Source organism: Eulemur rufifrons, chromosome 2 (assembly GCF_041146395.1).
Source record: "Eulemur rufifrons isolate Redbay chromosome 2, OSU_ERuf_1, whole genome shotgun sequence".
Taxonomy (NCBI): domain Eukaryota; kingdom Metazoa; phylum Chordata; class Mammalia; order Primates; family Lemuridae; genus Eulemur; species Eulemur rufifrons.
The window spans coordinates 41,695,177-41,717,465 of NC_090984.1; the positions used below are offsets into that span (position 1 = coordinate 41,695,177).

General features: G+C 43.3%; 1 protein-coding gene across 2 annotated transcripts in view; it reads right to left on the minus strand.

Moving 5' to 3' along the window:
* The window catches only part of TMOD2 (tropomodulin 2), a 32,141-nt gene extending 28,556 nt beyond the window's left edge, over positions 1-3,585 (minus strand). For both annotated transcript variants that reach the window (XM_069459772.1, XM_069459771.1), the window contains exons 1-2: positions 3,460-3,585; positions 1,982-2,138 (exon numbers count right to left, since the gene is read on the minus strand). In XM_069459772.1, the coding sequence (XP_069315873.1) occupies positions 1,982-2,138; positions 3,460-3,585 (283 nt within the window). The remainder of the gene's footprint in view (positions 1-1,981; positions 2,139-3,459) is intronic.
* Between the last annotated feature and the right edge of the window lie 18,704 nt (positions 3,586-22,289).

Below are 22,289 nucleotides of genomic sequence, written 5' to 3' on the forward strand. Positions count from 1 at the left end.
CACGATAGTCTCACGTTGCTCCTGGGTCGTCTCGCTGGTCTTTCTGGGGGCCCTGCATACGCCTCAACTCTGATTCCACTCTCTGTTTGGAAAACTTGCTCCCTGCTCATTTTATTCAATCGTGCTACTTTTCGGCCTTCTCCTAAGCTACATTGTGCAACTGTATCCCCCTTTATATCCCTATTTACTCCTCAGACAGCCCTGGATTCCTGACTCCCCCACGAACCATCTGGAGATTAATCTGGATCAAGAGATAATTTCCCATAGCCACTCTTCAGACCTCTACTCTGAGAACAAAAGAAAATAGCTTTCTCCTTATGATGCTGTCACTACTTGATGTTAATTGGGATTTTACTGAAGATTTGACATTATAATTCTTTTTTGCAATTAAATTAGTGAAATAGCAACTATGCTGCCATAGAAACAGCTCCATATTTCCACAGTAATCCTTGGTTATTTGCCCAGTTCACTGTTTAACTTTACTTTCCTGATGACATTCTCAGGGGCGTGTGACCCATCGACTGTGCACAACACGGAGGAGAGCCCAGATGTGATGTGAGACAAGGCAGCAGCACTCTGATTGGGTCTCAGTTGTGACAACTCAGGTTGTCACAGTGCTGTGAAAGCAATAAACAGGTGTCACGACAGAAAGAAGGGGCTATTTCAGATAGAGAGGTCAGGGAAAGCCCAAGGCTCTGACGTTTAGGCTAAGACTCTTGAGATGTGAAAAATGGGACTGTGGGTCAGAAGGAAGAGTCCACGAGGAGACCAGCCTGAGATGGGAAAAGAATTCGGCCGGTTTGGGAAGTGAATGAAGACTGTGGGGGTGGGGCTTAGTAAGGGAAGGAGAGATGCCATCAGAGGGGGAGGTGGAGGCAAGATCCACTTTGAAGACCGCAGTAATGATTTGGACATTAAGCAAGGAAATGACATGATCTGATTTGTATTTTACCAAAACTGTAGTTGCCATGAGGTTAGCAATGATGCCATTAGTGTCTGTGGGCCCCAGTCACGGTCTGTAGCGAGGAAGCTGGATAAGCTATTGACACCCACCCTTCCACTCAAAGGGAGCTCAGGGCCGGGAGTTAAGGAGGAGGGTTTCCTTGAATTGGCTGGAAGCTCAGTCCTGGAATGCACAGACTTCTCCTTGTTCCTCACAGCCTTCGTGGCTCTATTATCATGTTTCACTCACTAGAACACAAGCGCCTTGAGGGCAGGGTCTTATTCACCTGTGGTCCCAGCGCCTGGCACACGGCTCTGCACAGAGGAGGTGCTCAGTAAATGCTGGTTGAATGAGTGACTACACTGGCCTTTAACGGTAGCCTCTCAGGTTGGGGTGTGGTGCTAGAGCCATCCTAGACAGGGAGTAGAAAGGCCCCGAGGGACTTCTGCAGTTGGTAAAGCACTGGCCAAGAAAAACACACCAGTGCCATGGAATTCTCTTGCAGGCATGATGCTACTTCACATTTTGAAAACTTTCTTTGGGGTTTGAGATTTTTTTCACTGGACTAATTTGAGGACCATGACACCCTAAGTATTCAGTTAATTAGCCTACATATTCTGCCATGTTTCATTTTCTTTTAAAATAAACTTTACTTTTTAAAGTAGTTTTAGGTTCACAGCAAAATTAAGCAGAAAGTGCACAGAGTTCCTATATAATCCCAGTACCCTCTTCTCCCAGACTCCCCAAGTAATGACATCCACACCACAGTAGGACATTTGTTACAACTGATGAACTACCACTGACACATCCTCATCACCCCAAGTCCATAGTTCACAACAGGGCTCACTTTTGGTGTTGCACATTCTGTGGGTTTGGGCAAATGCAGACTGGCTTGTATTTACCAGCAGTGATTCTTTTCAATGCTGAGGCCGGTTCACGGCCTTATTTCCCATTCCCAGGGCAGTTCCCTTGCTTAACCCTCCATGGCAATACATGGTGAGTATCTTTGTCCCGAGACACGCTGCTTGTCATCTTTACCTTTTTTCTCTCCAGTGAAGGGCACAAAGTCCTCCCTGTCTTTCTGTTCCAAAGCCTCCTTCTCCAGGTACATGAGGAGGTGCTCGCGGTCAAACGGGCCGGTGGCTGCTTTCTGTGTCTGGTCTTTCTGTCGGAATCCAGCCGGCAGCATCGCACTCTGACAGGACAGAGGTGGGAACAGCAAGAAGGATGTTTGCCAGATTGATACTTTGTTACTTCCTGCCCCTAAGCCCTACTCACTGTATGTAGGGGAAGCAGAGAGAAGGATGCCTATGCAGAAATGTGGGTGTGAGCTGAGGGTTGGGGTCTCTGGGCCATCTCTGAGGCCCTCCCTGGTTGTTCTAACATCCTGTGCTTAGAGGAGGGCTCCCAGCGAGCCCAAGCAAGCACAGATGGCTGGAGCAGGCTCTGAGTCTTCTGCAGCAGCCTTCTAGAACGTGGTGGCAAAAGACCTCTTTCCTTATAGATCACACTTAGGATTGGCCAGGTCTGCACCCAAGGTGTTCCCAGGCAGGAATATGGAGACTTTAACAAGGAGCCAAGGTGGCTAACGCCTCCCCTGTAGAATCATCCAAGCAGGTAAGTGAATATTATGGTAGATGTTAATACTTGCTAAAGCTTTGAGATTCCTTCCTTAAGTTAAAAAAAAGCAGGATACTTGTATTTTTGAAAGTAAATACAATATTCAAAGTTCTGACATATCAGATTACCATCTACATAATTTTGTTTTGGTCATGTTTTTAATTTATAGTAAAGTCACTATTTTGGATGCCTCCAATTATAAGTTTAAGATAAAACCATCAGGCTACAAAAAGTGCTTGCTAAACAAATAATATAACAACTTAGCTTTTGAAGAACTCATAAAAATATTAGAAACTCCATTAAAATGTACTTGATATTATGATTATAGTCATTCTAACCTATTCATTGTTATAGGATTATCAAAGATTTCAAGTTATTTATGCATTTCAAAGAAATGAGGTATTTTTAAAAGCTGCATTTGGGGTTAAAGACCTGGTTCAAACACCAGGTCTCTGACATTTAATAATGTGAAATCTTACGTAAATTACCTCTTCAAGTCTGTCTCCTCATTTATGAACAGTGATAATGCTATTTACCTCAGTAGCTTCTGTGCCCAGCAAAGTGTATGCCAAACAGAAAAAACTCAGCAAGATTTGTTTTCCTTCCCTCTTTCCTTCTTTTTTCCTAAGCAGGACTAGTCTTTCTTCAACCAATGGAAAATATTTTTCCCTATTTACATTAAACTGGTTTTTGAGAAATACATTTGCCCTATCACACTGCAATGGATATGAGATTCTTCACAAATTTGTAAAAGTAAGTGACTCAGAGCCAATCAGGGGAAAAACAGAAAATTTGCATTTGGAGCTAAGGGATTTGTACTATTATTTAAGGACCAGACCATGCCATTTATCCCGCACTATCATTAACCCGCTCTGCTTCAGTTCCATGTCACTAACCTCAGGATCTAGGTCATCCAGAACATTTTCCAACTGCTTCAGTTCCTCTTCTGAGAGTTTTCCAAGCAGCTCATCTTCATCAATGTTCTTGTATTTCTCCAGCTCTTTTTGAAAGGGGAGTGCCATGGCTTCTTATAGACCTTTCTCATGGGCCATGCACATTTAAATGGGCCAACGTCCTGAGACTTCAGAGTACTACTAATAAAAAAGAAACATTGTGATCTTTCTGCAAACAGGACTTAATTAACAGAAGACAAAGCTATGCTGTCAATGGAGTCTACTATATTGAACAAGTAATTCAACTAAAAGGTCATTATCACCTTCATTTGCAGAACAACTTAACAGCTTACAAAGTGTTTTCATATATATGATTTTACCTATTTTGATCTTTACAGCAACCCTGTGAAGAAGCCTGCATGGATATTATCATTCCCACTTACAGATGATGATTCTGAGGTGAAGGTGGCCAAGTGCCTTGCTCGAGGTCTCGGAGCTGGGATGTGTGAGCCTGGCCTTCTGATTCCCAGTGTAGCGAGTGCTTTTCCACAATACTACTCTGCCTTCCCCAGCTTTCCATAGAAAAGCAGTGAAGAACAATGCACTAATTGTGAGGCAGTTGTAAGAAGCATACTTGCTTCTTTTCAGGGAGAGAGTGATGTGAAGAATACAAAATGGGATTCATTCAGGAGAGAGTTTGCAACGCCTATGTGAGAAAGCATTGTCTAGTAACTCCTCTGCAATTAAGCTAAGATTCTCAAATCCTGGACACATAATCACTTTCCCTACTGTTCTCTTTTTTTCTCCTTTATCTTCCCTTCTATTTCTATTTCCATTTGTTTTCTTGTTTCTTTAGCCACCCTCCCTAATTCTTCTTTCTTTATATCCCTAGACCATTCTCCTTTTAACCTCCCCCCTTTTCATACCACCTCACTTCTAAACTTTCACTCAAAATGAAATTTTTACTAAATTTCTTTTCTCTTGCAGATAACACTCATTCAGGAAATAGTAATGTACTTAATTGTGTTTCTCCTTAGGAAACATTAGCATCAATCAGATTTTTCAAGGCAATTAATATTTGCTGTATATCTGCTATTTGCCAGGCACAGTTCTAGAAAACAGGAATAAAAAGATAAACAAGATATGACCCTTTCCCCCAAGGAGATCATGGTTTAGTGAGGCAGACATACAAATGGCAATAATTTCATATAATAAGTCTTAAAGTAATGTGTAAAATAGGTTTAAAAACACATGAGGAGGCCAGCCTTGGTGGCTCACACCTGTAATCCTAGCACTCTGGGAGGTCGAGGCAGGAGGATTGCTTTAGCTCAAGAGTTTGAGACTAGCCTAAAGAAGAGTGAGACTCTGTCTCTACCAAAAATAGAAAAAATTAGCCAGTTGTGGTGGTGCATGCCTGCAGCCCCAGCTACTTGGGAGGCTGAGGCAGAAGGATTGCTTGAACCCAGGAGTTTGAGGTTGCAGTGAGCTATGATCATGCCATTGCACTCTACCCAGGGTGACAGAGCGAGACTCTGTCTCCAAACAAAAACAAAACAAAAAAAAAAACACCTGAGTAAATAATCACTGACAAAGGGGCGCAACTTTGAAAGGAGACTGTGAACAAGAGGTTGCATTTGAGCCTTGAAGGAAGAGGTTGTAAGGTGGACATGGGTGGGCAAGGGCCATTCTAGAAGAGAAGAGCATAAACAGAAGCACAGGATAAGAGAGTACAGATATGTTGTTAGGATCAGTGGCACGGCTAGAGAGGAGGATCCTCAGGGAGGGAGAGGGAAGAATGAAAGACAAGGACAGGACATCTGTGAAGGGCCTTCCTTATGTGCCTTGCTATGGGACCTGGACTTTATTCTGTTGGGAGTGGGAAGCCACCACAACTTTTTAAAGTAGGGGAGTGATCTGGGCACACCTGTTTTTTATAGCAGTTCAAATGGTAAGAAGGAAGAATGGGTTGGCATGGAAAGCGATTGGTTGCAGGTGGGCAACTTAGGGGCTATTGGAATGCTGGTCCCCTCCCCTCATTAATTCAACTGCTCACAATGTTCAGATTTGTGGTTTCTATTTAGGTACCCTTTCCACATGCAATGCAACTCTCTTTCCCATCCATTAATCCTCCTTCTTTTAAGTTTCAATCATTATATTCCAGTAAACAAACAAAAATCTTACTAAAGTCAGAAAAATCAATTGGATCCTACACACTTTGTTCTGGTTCCGGCTACCACTAATTTCTTGTGTGACACTGGACAAGGATCTCATCTGCCAGGCCCTTATCCAGCAAATTAATTGGCTGAACTATTCTACTTAATGGATTCCAAGATGCACAATTTACCACATTAAACTTTCTGAAATTGAGATGTGTCTTACAATTGATGGTGTCCGACAGTTAATGTTGCTCAGAGCAGTCAAGATGTACTTGTACATTGCTTATATATGCATAAACATCCAAAATACCAGCTTCAAAACTAGTGCAATGGACGTCAGGGATTCAGAAGGAAATCCCAGGGACAACTGTAGAACAATACTCTTTTAAAACCTGGGAAGCATGGCTGGGTGCAATGGCTCACACCTGTAATCCTAGCACTTTGGGAAGCCAAGGCAGGAGGATAGCTTGAGGTCAGGAGTTTGAGACCAGCCTGACCAAGAGCAAGACCCCATCTTTACAAAAAGTAGAAAAATTACCTGGGTGTAGTAGCAGGCACATGTAGTCCCAGTCACTTAGGAGGCTGAGGCAGGAGGATCACTTGAGCTCAGGAGTGTGAGGTTGCAGTGAGCTACGGTGACGCCACTGCACTCTATCTCAGTCAACAAAGAAACCCTGTCTTCATAAAAACAAAACACACATAAAAAACAAAAAAACACCAAGGAATCAAACCATCACGGGGAAGTGGTGATGCAGGTGTGTTTAGGAGCACTCCCACAGAGAGATCCAGAGTAGGAGAGTTCCACATAATTACAGAGTAAGCTTAAGTGCCCAGATCAATGTCTTTTAATTTTTTCATGGATTTTTTTTTTTTTTTTTTTTGAGATAGAGTCTCACTCTCTTGCCTGGTCTAGAGTGCCATGGCATCAGCCTAGCTCACAGCAACCTCAAACTCCTGGGCTCAAGCGATCCTCCTGCCTCAGCCTGCCGAGTAGCTGGGACTACAGGCATGCGCACCACGCCTGGCTAATTTTTTCTATTTTTCGTTGTCTGGCTAATTTCTTTCTATTTATAGTAGAGATGGGGGTGTCGCTCTTGCTCAGGCTGGTCTCGAATTCCTAAGCTCAATCAATCCTCCCGCCTCGGCCTCACAGAGTGCTAGGATTATAGGAGTGAGCCACAGCGCCCGTCCCATGATGAAGTTTTAAGAATATCAACCAATTCATTTCATTTACATTTTCCCTTTCTATGTATGCACAGGAGAGATGTATGATTTTAAAAATCTATGCATATTCATAGCAGGTTTAAGTGTAGCTGCCAAAAACTGTAAATAATCTGAATGATAATAGGTGAATAAATAAATTGTGGCATATCCACATAATGGAATACTTCTTGGCAACAAAAAGGAATGCAATATTGATACATTCAAAATAATTATAATGAGTGAAAGAAGACAAAAAGAATATATACTGTATGATTCCATTTGTCTAAAATTCTAGAAAATGTAAACTAATCTATACGACAAAGCAAGTCAGAGTTGCTTAGGCGTGAGAGAGAGATGGGAGGGGCTGAAAGAAGGGATGACAATGGAGCATGAGGACACTTTGGGGGTGATGCACAGGTTCACTACCTTGATTGTGGTGATGGTTTCACAGTGCATGTCTATGTCGAAGCTTATCAAACTGTACACTTGAAATACGTGCACTTTACTGTGTGTCAATTATAGCTCAATAAAAAAGATTTTTAAAAATCTACATGGAATTCTAAAACAGCTCTTTCAATAAAGTAAAAATTGTATTTTAAAGGAAGTAATTGTCATATTTTGATTGGCAGAATTTTTCTTGATGATACATAAAATACTGGAGTGTTTTACAATTGATGGTATCTTAGAGTTCATAAGATTCTATTTGAAGTTCTATTCCAGGATTCTATACTAAACCCCAACTCTTTATCCTCTTCTGAAATAGATTTGCTCTCTAGATTAATCTACCAGTCAGCCACGCGCAACACTCACACCAACCTTAGATTCTCCCCCTTCTTTCCGCGTCCAGTCTGTCAGCACCTCCTGCAGCTACTTATTGCACAGCGCTTTTCACACCATCCTTTCTCACTCTTGCTTTGGACCTTTGTTCCTTCATGCCTAGACTACTCTAATTTCCCCTTGAAAGGTTTCTGTTCTTCCCTGTGAGCCACCCAGAGCACTACGGATCATCTTTCTCAACACTGCTAACAAGCCACTTCTCCGGTTAAGAATGCACAATGGTTCCCTCTTGTCTACAGAAGGAAATTCTGACAGTTTAGCATACAAAGCTCCCATCATTTGACCTTAATCTGCACTTCCTATTTTCTCCCTCTTTACTTTTCTGGGGAGCCCTCCACTTCAGTTAAAACGGTTTATCCATTATTCTCAGTGGTAGGCAGAATCATGGCCCCCTAAAGATGTTCACCTTCTAATCCCCAGACCTGTGAGTTTGTCACTTTACATGGCAAAAGGGACCAGGTGAGATTAAATTAAGGATCTTAAAATAGAGACATTACCCTGGAATATCTGGGCGGGCCCAATCTAATCCAAAGGGCCCTTAGAAGATGGAAGAGGAAGGCAGAAGAGTCAGGGAAAGAGATGTGATGACACAAGCAGAGAGTCAGAGTTACGTGATTTTTGGCTTTGAAGCTGCAGGAAGGGGCTGTGAGCCAAGGAGTGTGGGCAGCCTCAGAAGCTGAGAAAGACAGGGCATGGATCCTTCCCCAGAGACTTCAGAAAGGAATACAGTCCTGCTGACACCTTCATTTCAGCCCAGTGAGATGTTTAAAACTTCTAACTTCCAAAATAGACAATAAATTTGCGTTGTTTTAATCCACTAAATTTGTGCTAATTTGTTACTGCAGCAATAGAAAACTAATACACTCTCTTACCCAAACACTTCCATTTTCCAAGATAACTATTCTGGCTATCTTCTGTTAGCCCTCCACACCCACTCCCCACCCTGCTCTGTGCTGCAGGAAGATGAGCTATTCAGACTGCATCAATGGGTTCTCTTCCTTTCTGGCTTCTATTTGGTCAACAGGAGGCACTGGCAGGAAAGTGGAGGGCAGGGGGAGAGGGAGGTCGGGTCCAGAAGGCCACATCTCTCAACAGGCAGCCCTCTCTCCAAAGCCCTTCCCTTGCAGACCTCAGACCTTGGGGTGGTGAAGGGGCCCTGTGGTGGCTAGTGCCAGAGTTTTGCTTTGCTGGATTCCCTAAGTCCTCCTCACATTTTTGTAAATAGCCTCTTTATTAAAATTTCTCGAGTTACTCAGTTTGAGTATACCCTGTTTCTTGTTGGGAAGTTGGCTGGTACAGTAATATTACTTGGAATGCTCTTCTCTACTCTCACAGCCTATCTATATGTTCTGCTTTCTTTTTGTTTTCTGAGACAGGATCTCACTCTGTTGCCCAGGCTAGAGTGCCGTGGCATCAGCCTAGCTCACAGCAACTTCAAACTCCTGGGCTCAAGCGATCCTCCTGCCTCAGCCTCCCGAGTAGCTGGGACTACAGGTGTGTACCACCATGCCCGGCTGATTTTTCTGGGTTTTGTTTTATGGGTTTTTTTTGTTTGTTTTTCTTTTTTTTAGAGATGAGGTCTCACTATGTTGCTCAGGCTGGTTCAAACTCCTGGGCCCCAGTGATCCTCCCACCTCTGTCTCCCAAGTAGCTGGAACAACAGGCGTGTGCCACCACGTCCGACTATGTGCTCTGCTTTTGGGACCTGGCTCAGATCCCAGCTCTGCAGGACCACAGAATGTCAGAGTTGGGAGAGGCCTTAAAGATCATGTAATCCAGCAATATAGATGGTTTTTCTCTTATTTCTCTGACCACTCCTTTTTGGTCTCAGTTTCTCCTCCTTCACCTTAAATACTGGCATTCTTCAAAGTCTTGTCTTAGAAATTCTATTTTTATACTACACATTCTCTTTAGATAACTCATCTGCCTCCAAAATTTTAATTATTTCATATATATATATGACTCCAAAATCCATATGTTCATCCCAGACTTTGTTCCTGAGGGCTAGACATGTATATTTTCAACTGCCTAACCAACATCTCTCCTTAGCTGCCTCAGACACCTCAAATATGTCAGAAGTGCTTTTATCATTTCATCATCTTTCCTCCTCTAGTATTTCCAATTTCAGGAAGTTGTCCAAAAAAACGGGGGAGCCATCCTTGACATCTTTTCCCTCCCATCAATCATCAAATCCTGTCCTTATCTAAATGTGCTGAGAATCCACCTATTTCACTCATCCACACTGCTCACATTCAGCCCTAGCCCCTCCTGATCCATTCTCCACACAAATGACCAAAAAAATCTTTTTAAACAACTGTGCTCTGGTTACTTAGAATCCTCCAGTGGCCTTCTGCTGTCTTGAGGATAAGGTTCAAATTCTTCTGGCCTCTGCCATCCTCAACAGCCTCATGCTGCACTGCACTCTTGTCTCCTCCTGGCTCCAGCCTCCTGGACCACTTCCAATTCCTGGATCATGCCTTATGCTGTTTCCTCTGCTCAGAACACTCTCACCACCCTCCTCCTCTGGCTGACTGCTATCTGGCTCATCCCCCAGTCTCATGTAAGCTGCACTTCCTCAGGAGGGCTTGTTTGGACCTGAGACAATGTCTGGGTCACTCCCCACCCCCAAGAGATCCCCTTGATCACATCTGTTCTTGGCTTTATTACAATTACTTGTTTTATCTGTCATTCTTGCTAATCACTGTGAGGGTGGGGATTATATCAGTTTTATTGATGGATAAAATCCTGACTCCCAGCATAAGTCTTGACACAGAATAGGCAGGCATCTAATAAATATTCTGCAACAAATGTCAAAGGAAGGAAATGAGCTCAAAGAGCCGAAGCGAGCCACAGGTCCAGAGCTCATTCCACTGTATCCACTGCTTCCTCTCCCTGTGATGGAACTTTCTGAGACCACCCAAGCTCACAGAAGTTGCCCCCTCCCTAAATTTGCATTACCTGTGTTACCAATTGATGTTCATCACTTGTTGTCTTCTTATCTTTTCATGTATATCACATATGTGGTTCTCTCTCCAGCTACACTACAAACTACCAAAAGATGGGGATCGTGTCACAATTCTTTACATTCCTGGCCTTCTCAAGCACAAGTTTGTGTATTCATTCAAAAAATATCTGCAGAAAGTCTACGTTTTCCAGACATTACTGGGACAATAGCAGTGAACAAAACAGATGATATCCTGAGCTTATAGATGAGTAGGGAAAGACATATTAATTAATCAATTGCAATAACATGTTAATATTATGGAATAGTAGCTGTTAAAACAAATTGTATATGTTGTGTCAATGTACTGGGGGGAGAGGGTCTCAAAGGCAGAGAAGAAAAAAACTTTGTACCCTCCTGGAGCACAACTTTGACTTGAAGATTGGGGGAAAAGCTAGTTATTATCCCTTAAAAACAAATATAGATACACAGTGGAGAAGAATGCAGTGTTCTCATAGTTTTTAAAGCCAAATCATAGATTTTCCAGCTCATGGCTAGTCTGCTTTAGCCACACCAAGGCCCCACAAGGGTTCACGTTTGTCTTCTCCTCCAACTAGAGATGCCGCAGTGAGAAGTTTGCAAAGCACTATTGCAGCCTCGCCTCTGGCAGTGTGTCTGTGCCATGGCCAGCATTCAACATACAACAAGATACTAATGTACACAGTGGAATGAAGCAAATGCCAAGCGAAGTTTGTAAGAGTCCAGGTGGGCAAGTACAGAAGATGGTCAGGAAAATGGAAAACAGGAGTAAGGACTTGAGCTGATGGAAGGATGACTTGAGCCCTTAAATAACTCTTCCTATTACCCAAAGATACAAGCCCTGGGGAGGAAAATAAGGAGTGTGGCTTTCTTTGCATCTCCTTCCACTACCTTATTTGTATGGCTGTGGTATGAAAGAGGAAAATCAGATACAATGTGAAGTGCCCAGCCTTGGCCCTGCCTACACACAAAGACAGAAACAAAGCCAAAACAAGCAGCTTATTCATTAAACACAAGCCAAGCAAAAGACTAATTTTTATAAAAGAGTAAACAAAAAATACTCTTAAAAACCTAGTGAAGGCCAGGTGTGGCTCACACCTGTAATCCTAGCACTCTGGGAGGCCAAGCTGGGAGGGGACCAGCTTGAGCAAGAGCAAGACCCTGTGTCTACTAAAAACAGAAAAATTAGCCAGGTATGTGGCACACATCTGTAGTCCCAGCTACTTGGGAGGCTAAGGCAAGAGGATCGCTTGAGCCCAGGAGTTTGAGGTTGCTGTGAACTATGATGACGCCATTGCACTCTAGCCTGGGTGACACAGCCAGAATCTGTCTCAAAAAACAAAAAACAAACCTAATGAGCAGTTTTTTAAATGCACAAAACAGTTCCATAAATTGCCTCAGAATACATACCTATCTAGGAAAGCTACAGAGGACTGCTCAGAGAAAGAACAAACACCACATTGGAAGGGGAGGAGAATTTAACTGGAGAAGGGGGACTTGGGGCTTCAACTGTGCCGGTGATGATTGATTCCTAAGTGGAGGGGTCAGTAAATGGGAGGTTATTATTCTTTATTCTTTCTAATGTATCTTCAACATTTCATAATAATTTTTTAAACAATTAGTGAATCAAGTTTCACAAAAGCCAAATCTATGTTTTCTGAAACTAGTAAATTAGAACAAAAATCAAGATATCAATGTCCCCTCCAACAAAACATGAACTGATCCCATATTGAATCCATTTCTAACTGCTGGGCAAATATGAAGATGTAACAGCCATAGCCTATGTTTTTGAATCTAACTATTTGAAGATGGGCCAGTTAAATCTGTTTCTTTTTTAAACAACTAAATGGCTCCTGCCACAGTCTAGGAGATACTTGCAGAGGATGAAGGACAGAGAATGAGGTGGGCTAAGGAGAAATTTCTAGCAGAATATACAGTAAAGCAAGAAAAGAGGAATGAGGAACAGATCTTACCAGAATGAAGAGCTTATATCTGAGACTATTTGTTCTTAATTTCCCAACTTTACAACATAAAAATTGCCAGAGCTTAAATTGTGGTTGAAAACAGTCCCCTCTATAACTACAGGCCCACTAGTGACTGCTTCAGGTTCAGAAGAGCACAGAACACCAAATGCATGGGCCTTAGAGTCAGCCAGCCCAAGGTCGTGTGCAATGACCACCTCTCCAAGCTTCTGTTCCTTCCTCTGTGAAACAGGCAAACAGTACTTCTTTCAAAAGGTAGAGGTGACACTTGAGGTGATAATGTACATACCAGGCACACTGTCTAGCACATGCAAGCCCTCACTCAAAGCTTTGTCTTTCGTCCTTGGTTTGGGAATAATCTCTTGCAGGTATTCTTGCCCTCTGTTTTCCTCATCAGGATCTGACGAACACGGAAAGGCAGCATCCTGCAAGAGCTGTGGGTCAGCGTTGCCAGGTTAGCAAGCTGCCGTGGTATAGGCTGGCCAGACTAGGAGACAGGTTTCCACTTGGGCAGGAAGCAGCCAGAAAGCTCCCTGGCTGGGGCAGAAGCTCTTTCCCATGGAAGTCTCTCCGTCTGCCCAGACTGCCTCCTGGTTTCTAATTCTCTTGGTGGGTCCTATTTCCTGCTGCCACCTTGTCCTTCTGTGTGGGTCTATTTTCTATTTTTGGAGGAGTTCCCACTTCTTGACCTCTGTCTACCTTCTTGCTTTCCAGTTGGATATCTGTGCCTTTCTTGTTTTTAACTATCTGTCGGTTCTAACCATGTCCCCTCATCTTGCCTTTGGGAATTTATGGCCTTCTAACTTCTGATTGGCACCATGGGTTCCTTGCTCTTTGTCCTTTGATTCATGTGCCCTCCTGGCTTCTGCCTGCTTATGTGGTCTTTGACTCATCTATCTCGTCTCTTTCTTTGGCATGTATATGCCAGCTAGGTTTTGATCTGTGCTTTGTTATGACCTATGGGTGTGGGGTACACCTTGACGTGTGACTGCTTACCAAGATGAAATGCAAAATATTTAGCAAATGGTATGGAATTGGCGCTGCTCAATCATAATGGTTGTTTACAAACAATGGGGATGGCTGTCCCCCAACCCACTGGCTGAACACCAAGCAGCCCAGCTCACTAGACTCCACACCTTTCCAACCACTCTGATGAGGGGCCTCCTGGTTATTTCTGAGGGCTTGTGTCCCAGCTTTGCTCCCTTCTCCTCATGTCCAGGCTTGGCCTGGCTGGCCTTGCACCCTGTTTCACAGCTCCTGTCACCCACAGTCCTAGAATTGACCCTCTCATTCCTACCCTACCCAGCGGTCACGAGGGAAATCCAGAAATACTGGTGACACACATGAAAGATAATTAATGGGAAAGCCTTGATACCAAAACAGGAGGGTAAAACATAAAATCAAAAATAACATGAAATCACAGCTTTGAGAAAGGTTATACTGAAACACAGGACCAAGGACAAGGAACTCAAAATGGCTTTGGGAGGAAAGGGGGCTATCCCAGCTTCATGGAAGAGCCAAAGCAGAACAGTGCATATTGTTTTACACAACCAGAAAGCCTTCAAAATTACATGTAATTGACTTCTTGGTATACCAAAAATAAAAATGGTTCATAGTATACAACAGATTACTAAGCAAGAGAGTTCATAGGAAGAAGTATGGAAAATTAAGGTTGGAAAAGTAGACTGGAGTCAGTTATGATCCATTAAAACCAGAAACTGAAATTTGAATTCTAATCTGTAGGTAATGGGAAGCACAAATGACAAATACTCACAACCTACATATTTATCCAGATGTCCTGACCTTCCACCTAAAAATGCATTAAAGGCAGTGTTTCTCAAAGTTGGTTCCATGCAATGCTAGTCTCTCAAGATCTTTAAAATTTTTTGCACAGTTTGGGAATCATTCCATGCTATATCTTATCCTACGGACACTCCCTCCCCACCTCCATACCTATGAACAATGGTCATTAATCCACGAAAGACTCTGAGAAAACTTTTCAGCTTTGTTTACCCTAGTATTTCTCAAAGGTTACTAGGTACTTTTTCTTGTAACCTATTAACATTGTATATATTTTGGGGAATGCTGATTGAGAGATTCACAGATACATATACATAAGCTATCTCAGACATTAATGCAAGTAAATGTGTACACCCCAAATTAACATTTTCATATATATACACACACAACATCCAGGAATAGCAAAAATATCCTTGTAGCAAAGGATTCTGTATAAGAGATTAAATATTGTATCTTAAGAGCTGATTCTCGGCCGGGCGTGGTGGCTCACGCCTGTAATCCTAGCACTCTGGGAGGCCGAGGCGGGTGGATCGCTCAAGGTCAGGAGTTCGAGACCAGCCTGAGCAAGAGCGAGACCCCGTCTCTACTAAAAATAGAAAGAAATTATATGGACAACTAAAATATATATAGAAAAAATTAGCCGGGCATGGTGGTGCATGCCTGTAGTCCTAGCTACTCGGGAGGCTGAGGCAGTAGGATCACTTGAGCCCAGGAGTTTGAGGTTGCTGTGAGCTAGGCTGACGCCATGGCACTCACTCTAGCCCGGGCAACAAAGTGAGACTCTGTCTCAAAAAAAAAAAAAAAAAAAAAAGAGCTGATTCTCTTTTCTTGGTTTGGTTACAAGAAGTCTCTTCTGCACATGTCTTCTGTGAACCCTCTGAACTACTTATAGTCGATAAGGAAATCATTTGGTTGTGTGTGATTTACACACAAAGGGAATGAGAGGAAACCCCTCAACTTCTATTGTCACAAAGCTGGAGTGGTTTTTTTTCCCCCAACACTTCCCTGACCCAAAATAAAATGAACCACCACCTATGTTATCAACTTCCTTACACACTGACATAGATCTCAGACACAAAGAGGGAAGGGATGGCTCATGTATAGGGCTAGAGTTTCTAAGGTTTGGGGAATTACTAATGCTCTGAGGTTGGAGCGAAGGGATGGGGTATCTTAAGCATAAATGATTGATAGCAGCCAAGATGAACGAAAAAAGGGAGCTCCTCCTGACCCCACTCATACTGCCAATAGGATTTAAACCTTGGGAACTTGAAACCACGGAGTTCCCATATATTCACTGCAGCTGTCTGTCACTACTCACACAGTCCTCTGCAATACTTTCTCTTAATTTACTTATTTTATTGATTTCCCCCATTTTTTAGTTAAAAAGTTCAAGTCTACAGAAAAGTTAAAATAATAGTAAAATAAACACCTATATATCTTTCTTCTTGATTTTACCAACTGTCACCATTCTGCCACATTTGCCACATTCCTGAACTTGCTCTGTCATCCTATACTTGTTTTTCTGAACCAGCCGAAAGTTGGCGATGTCATGACACTTCACTTCTAATACCACCTCTCCAAAGAATGAGGATAGTTTGGTCTCGTACGTAGCCACAGAACCATTATTGCACCTAAAAAAATTAACAGTAACTCCATAATATCATCTAACATGCAGTCCATATTCAAATACCCGTACTGTCTCCAAATTGACTTTTATAGCTATTTTTTTTTTCTCTTTCAGGATTCAAAGTTCACATGACCCAATTCATTGTTACACCACTTGACTATTTTAAGATACAGTAGTTGTGCTCCCCGATCCCCAGTCTTTTTGGCAAGAACACTACATAGGTGAAGTTACAGCCTTCTTATTGCACCACAACAGAAGATTCGTAATAGGTGCTGCTGAACTCGATCATTTGGTTAAGGTGGTGACCTCCTAATCTCTCCATTGTAAATTCATCTTTTCCTGAAGTAATTTATGGTGCGACACTTTGAAATAATGTAAAATCCTATTCCCCAACCATCTTTCACTCCAAGGTTTTGTATCAGTTTACTGAGTCCTTGCCTGAATCATCAGTTATGTTAGGGTTTGCACAGTGCTAAGTTTCTGGTTCTCTCATTCCTTCCATTGTGTATTTCCTTTTCAAACAATGGCCCATCAGTACCATCCTCTCTTTTCTCAGTGTATATGTGCTCTGGTTACTTCTCGCTGGGGCTGCCTCCCCCCCTCCTTGCTGACCACACTTGACTGTTCAGGCCCAGCCCTAGGGAGCCATTAACCCTTTATCTGCTGATCCCATCACTTCACCTTCAGCAAATTAAAAACAAAAAACCCACCACGTTTATATCTACCAATTTACAATAATTTATTTACAAAAATTAAAATGGTTGTAATGCATATTTATTGGGTTAGACTGAAAAGAGTAGATAGAATAAGCCAGTTTTATTTTGTAAAAATATCAGATTGCCTAAGCCCTGAAAAATCTTTCCTCCTCACTAGGGCAGAGCTGGTTGTTCAGTCACAATCGGGCTTTTTGTAATGGTGTTAAACAGAAGCACCCTCATCTCTTCAGTTCCCTGATAGCAGAATCTTGGAAGAATAGAGGTTTAGAAATCATTTTGCCCAAATGCCCCATTTTACGTGCAAAAAGAGGCTCAGAGGTGGAGGGCCTTGCCCAAGGTCCCTCAGCTCCTTATAGTGGAGCTAGGACGGGAAGCTGGTTTTTAAAATACCTTCTCCAATATTCTTTTCATTCCCTTCCCAAGTGCCTCGTGATTCAGATGTTTAATGCGCACAGGCGAAACCATAGATTCACGGCCTCCTTCATTGCTAATTTGCATTTTGACCGCATCACTTTCCCACCTTCGAATACTTTAAGTAAAAAATTCCGTTAGGAGCCTTTCATTATCATTATTTTAAAAATCAACCTTCATTTAAGCAGGTCAACAGGGAAAAATTTAGGAAGCCTCAGGGAACATATACTATCATTAACTTTAATCAGAAAAAAAAAAAAAAAAAGCGTCTCAAGGACCTGCATCAGGCTGCTTTCAGGGAGGCTGAAACGCCCTGCGAGTGACAGCTCTAGGGATCTCAGAAAAAGATGCCGGCTGGAGTCCACCCTTCCTTGTCGCCTGCTTTAACGAGGCAGCGAGATGCATACGACTCGAGGAGCTTATCAAACATTCACAAGAGAGGAGAAAGGGGGAAACAAAGCCCAGCGTGGAAAAACCCAGCCCCGCAGCCCGGGAGGACAGGAGACCGCGCCCTCACTGCTGCGGCCCAGCGGGCTGCAGAGGCTGCGGCACCGCAGTGCAGGGCGTGGGACTCACACCCCGGCGGGCGCCTCGCGTCCGTGCTGCTCGCGCGCGGCGCCCGGTCGCCCCGTGCAGCCCGCCGGGCCGGGAGGCAAAAGGCGCCCCGGCTCTGCGCGCCCGCCTGGCCGAGCGCCGAAGCCGCGGAGCATCCTCCAGCGGGCAAGGAGGGCGCGGCGGCACCGCGTTCCGGGCCCGGGGGCTGCAGACAGCGGCTGGCCCGGGCAGGCCCCCTCCCTCCCCGGCGCGCTCACCGGTCCGTGCGCCCATCCCGGAGCCGGCGGTGCGGGCGGTCAGTCCGTCAGCCCCGAGCTAGCGGGGCCGGGCGAGCTGGGGCGGCGCCGCGGCCGGGGCGAGCGCGGCGATCAACAGGCGGCTCCCGGCCGGGCGCGGCGCCGGAGCGCGCGGCTGCAGCGGAGCAGGCTGGGAAGCGTAGTTCCCGGCGGCGCGCGGCGACAGCGCGGAGGCGGGACCCCAGCCCGCCTGGCCGCCGCGCTGGGGTTCCCCGTCCCCCGCACTTGGCCCGCAGGGGTCCTCTCCTAGAATCTGGGTCCGGACCCCGTAACGGTCTGCAGGGGAAAATCTGTGCAGGCTCTTTTGAGACGCCCAGGGCTACGGAGAGGGTGGGGAGGCAAAGGCTTTCCACGCTTGTGAGGCGCATTTGGGTGAGTGAACATCTTGGCGTGGAAGCCTTGCTGAGGCCAGGCTCAGGGACAGACCAGGCCTGCCCTAGGGTTTACGGGAAGAAGTATCTGGCTTAGTTGCCTGGGGGAAGGAGGTAAGCAAGGTGGGATTGAGCGAGGCTGATCTAAAGTCTTGGCGCAAGAGTGTTGGAGAAGCCCGCGCACATGTGGTGGGTTCACTAGATGTGACACAGGACAACTTAGCCTCAGTGAGCTTTAGTGTCCTCATCTGTATAAAAGGCTTAAAAGCTTGAAGACATGTTGTGAGGATTAAGACCCACAGAATATGCCTGTGTTGGCGCTCAGTAAAGGTTCCTTCCTTCGGAGTTAAGAGGGAGTTCCTGGGCACACTTTTTGCCGGGAAAGCCCTACAACATAGTGGTATAGTCCTCATTAAGCAAGGTAAATGTTAAAACCCACTGGGTTTGCTTCATCCCTGAATATGTACTGAAATGTCCTCTCTGCTGGGTTCTTGGGAGATACAAAGATAGAAAAATACTATCTTGTTTATGAAGCATGAAAGTGGGGTGCGGTGACTAGGATAGAGACCAAAATTATGAAAACATATGGCATCATAGGGTTACCTTCCAGAAGCCTTTTCTAATTAGATGTGGTCTCTCAATCTCCTTCTTGAACCCTTGCTGCATCCTTTAAGCATACATAACCTTTGCTTAGGGCACTTATCTTGACAGTTTAAGGGATGCTGAGTTTTGCAAGTTGCCACTGTGCAGTATTTCACATTATGGTGGGATATGCATTGAGAGATGTGGTGGAGGAAAATGAACTAAAGGGATGGATGCAGCACGGCTAGTGTGATCTCTGTCTGAAACAGGCAAAGGATGAATGGAGGTGAAACAGCTTTATCGTCTGGGATGAGATGTGCAGTCATCATGTGGCCAGAAAAAAAATGCCGCAGAGGAAATTCCATATTTGAAAATAACATCACCACTTTGCATTTATGAAAATACTCTCCTATTCATGTTCTCATTAGGTTTTTGCAAAAACCCTGTGAGATGTGCAGAGTGAGGACTTTTTTCCAGTGAAAGTTATAAGAGGCACAGAGAGGTAATATGACTTATTCAAGGTCATCCGGCTGGCCACTAAGCTCCTTCCACTGTGGGCACGCTCAACACCGTCTTTGCTTCGCGTATTTCAAAACAGCACCATACCTTCCACAGCAGATGGGCTGAACCAGAAAATAAAGTTAATTCTCAAAAACTCTTGGGACTAGTGTGATGGACACTGGCACATAGTAGCTGCTGACTGAGCAGTGTTGTTTCCGCTGTCAATTGTGGTAATGGATTGTACCCTGGGCCTCCTCGGAACGACAGATCTGAATTGCAAGGAGTTAAATGAAATGGCAGTGTGGTCAAACCAATTTAAATCACGTTCCCAGGTTTTCCTGTACATTTATTATTCCAAATGTCCTGTGTGACAGACAGGATGTCTTTGACTTTTTTATGTTTTTCATTTGTTACACTTATATCCCTCTGTTCAATAAGAATGGAGCTGTTTACAGACCAAGCCAGCAGTTTCCCCAGAGAAAGCTGATAGTAGGCATATGCTAAAAATAATAAGGTAATTCCATTCATATTGGAAGAAAGAGTAGCAAAGGTACCCCGTAGTGTACTTTCTCTTTGGTGTCCTATGATTCCCCACAAGGAAAATGGCTGTATGTGATAAAATAAATAGAACATTAGTTCAGAAACAGGCTACAGAAGCAATCAGAGAAATGATTTAAGTTAAAGTCATAGTTGGCAGCCAAAGCAGAGATACATCCAGGAGGATGCTGACACCAAACTAAAGAAAGAGAGTTGTGAAAAGGAACTTAGGACCATTCTCTATCTGTATGATGAGGACTGGAAGCTAGTAGGTGTTAATGGATGAGGGAGGAAGGTAGAAGACTTAACCTAAGGTTAAAACTTAATGGAAAGATATTACCAGTTCCGGTTTGTTTAGTTTTTTAAATCTAATGTCTATGTCTTATTTCAAGGGAGAAAGGATGTCAGCCATACCTATGACTAATCAGTTGAAACCCATCATCATTTCTGGACCATATCTTATAGGTTTAACTTTTCAACTTACTTTTTCGAAAATGAAAATGTAAAATTGAAACAGAACTCTTGTAGCTGGAAGGGACCTTACAGATCATCTTGTATAGCCATTTCTTCCTGCAAATGAGGAAGCTGACACATTGGTAGTAAATGTCATGACAGAAAGTAAAAAAAAATTATAAATGTCAGTTATAATGAAATATTTTAATTACTATAGAATATGTAGCATACATACCTCATTAGGAACAGGCAGTAGATACCTTTGGTTGCCTACTTAACATGCATTCCAGCCTCTCCTTCTCCTTTACAGAAGCTTGCATGGGTGTTCATCCATCAGAAAAGGTGACCCTGTTACCGTCTCAGGGGTACATTCCTAAACCTATCATGGGCCAGGGGAATAGGGTCCTCTTACCTAGCCTGACAGAGACTGAGAGTGGGCACGTGACCTGAGGATTGTCAGCATGTGACCTGAGGGCCAGTGAGACCTGAGGAGAGATCTGCTGAAAGAACTTCTGTGAAAGGTTTTCTTGCTCTTAAACAGAGACCTACTGGGAAACATGCCACTGTCTTCACTGGATGTTGTTGCATCTGGCTGTGTTACCTGAAACTGGAATGGCCATCTTATAACCATCAGGGAATCGAGCCTTAGGACAAAGCCCACACACTGATGATGGCAGAGTAAAGAGGTAGAACGAACCAGGGTCTGTGACATTGTTGTTGAGTCAATAAATTAATCAGTCCTTGGTACTGCCCTACTTCTGGATTTCTTGTTATGTGAGATAATAAATATCCTTATTTTCAGTCAATTTGAGATGCAGTTTTCTATTACTTGGAGCTAAAGACATCCTAAGTGTTACAGATGAAATGTGAATGTGTGTTGTTTGTATGGAGTAAGAGACTACTTCCTATACCTGATAAAAAACAAACCACTATAAACCACAAGCAAAGGAAATGTGAAGGGATATTATCACGCAATAGATAATATCATGGGTTTTAATATCATACAGACCTGAGTCTGAACCCAGATATTTACTGATGGCTTAACTGTGGCCAAGTTCCTTTAACCTCTCTAAGCTTCATTTTCTTCATTTCTAAACTGAGGATACGAATACCACATTGGGTTGTTATGAAGATTAAATGAGATAATTTGTGTCAAGTATGCTGCAGAGGATATGGCGGTTAATAAGGACTACAGAAGCAGCAGACTATGTTGATGAATTATGAGTTTAATTGTATTTATAATTTAATAGACAGCAAGCATCTATAAGTGAATCACTATGTAAAAGTGGTCATGTTAAATGACACCGCAGTTATGCAATCAGCAAAATCCAAAATGTGGGAAACTACATGACAACCCAGTTTCTTCAATAAGTAAATTGCAAGAAAAGTAAAAGAGGGTGGGCAAGCGCATAGATATATACAGATACAAGAGACAAATAACCAAATGTAAAGTACATTGCTTGATTTGAACAAAGCAGCTATTAAAGAAATCACATTAATGAGACATTTGGGAGAAATGTGAACATAGGATATTTGATTATATTAAGGTATTATTTAAAATTTTTCTGATGTGATAACAGTATCATGATTTTTTTTAAAAAAAACTTTATCTTTTGGAGCAATAAACTGAATATTTACAAAAGAAATAATATCTGGGATTTGCTTTTGAAATTATCCAGTGTAGGAACTGGGGTAGAATGGCAGGGTAGGGGTATAGATGAAACAAGATTGGCCATGAGTTGATAATGGTTGAAGCTGAGTAATGAGACTTTATTAAATCATTCTCTCTATATTTTGTCTTTCTTAAAATACAGTTTTGTTAAGAT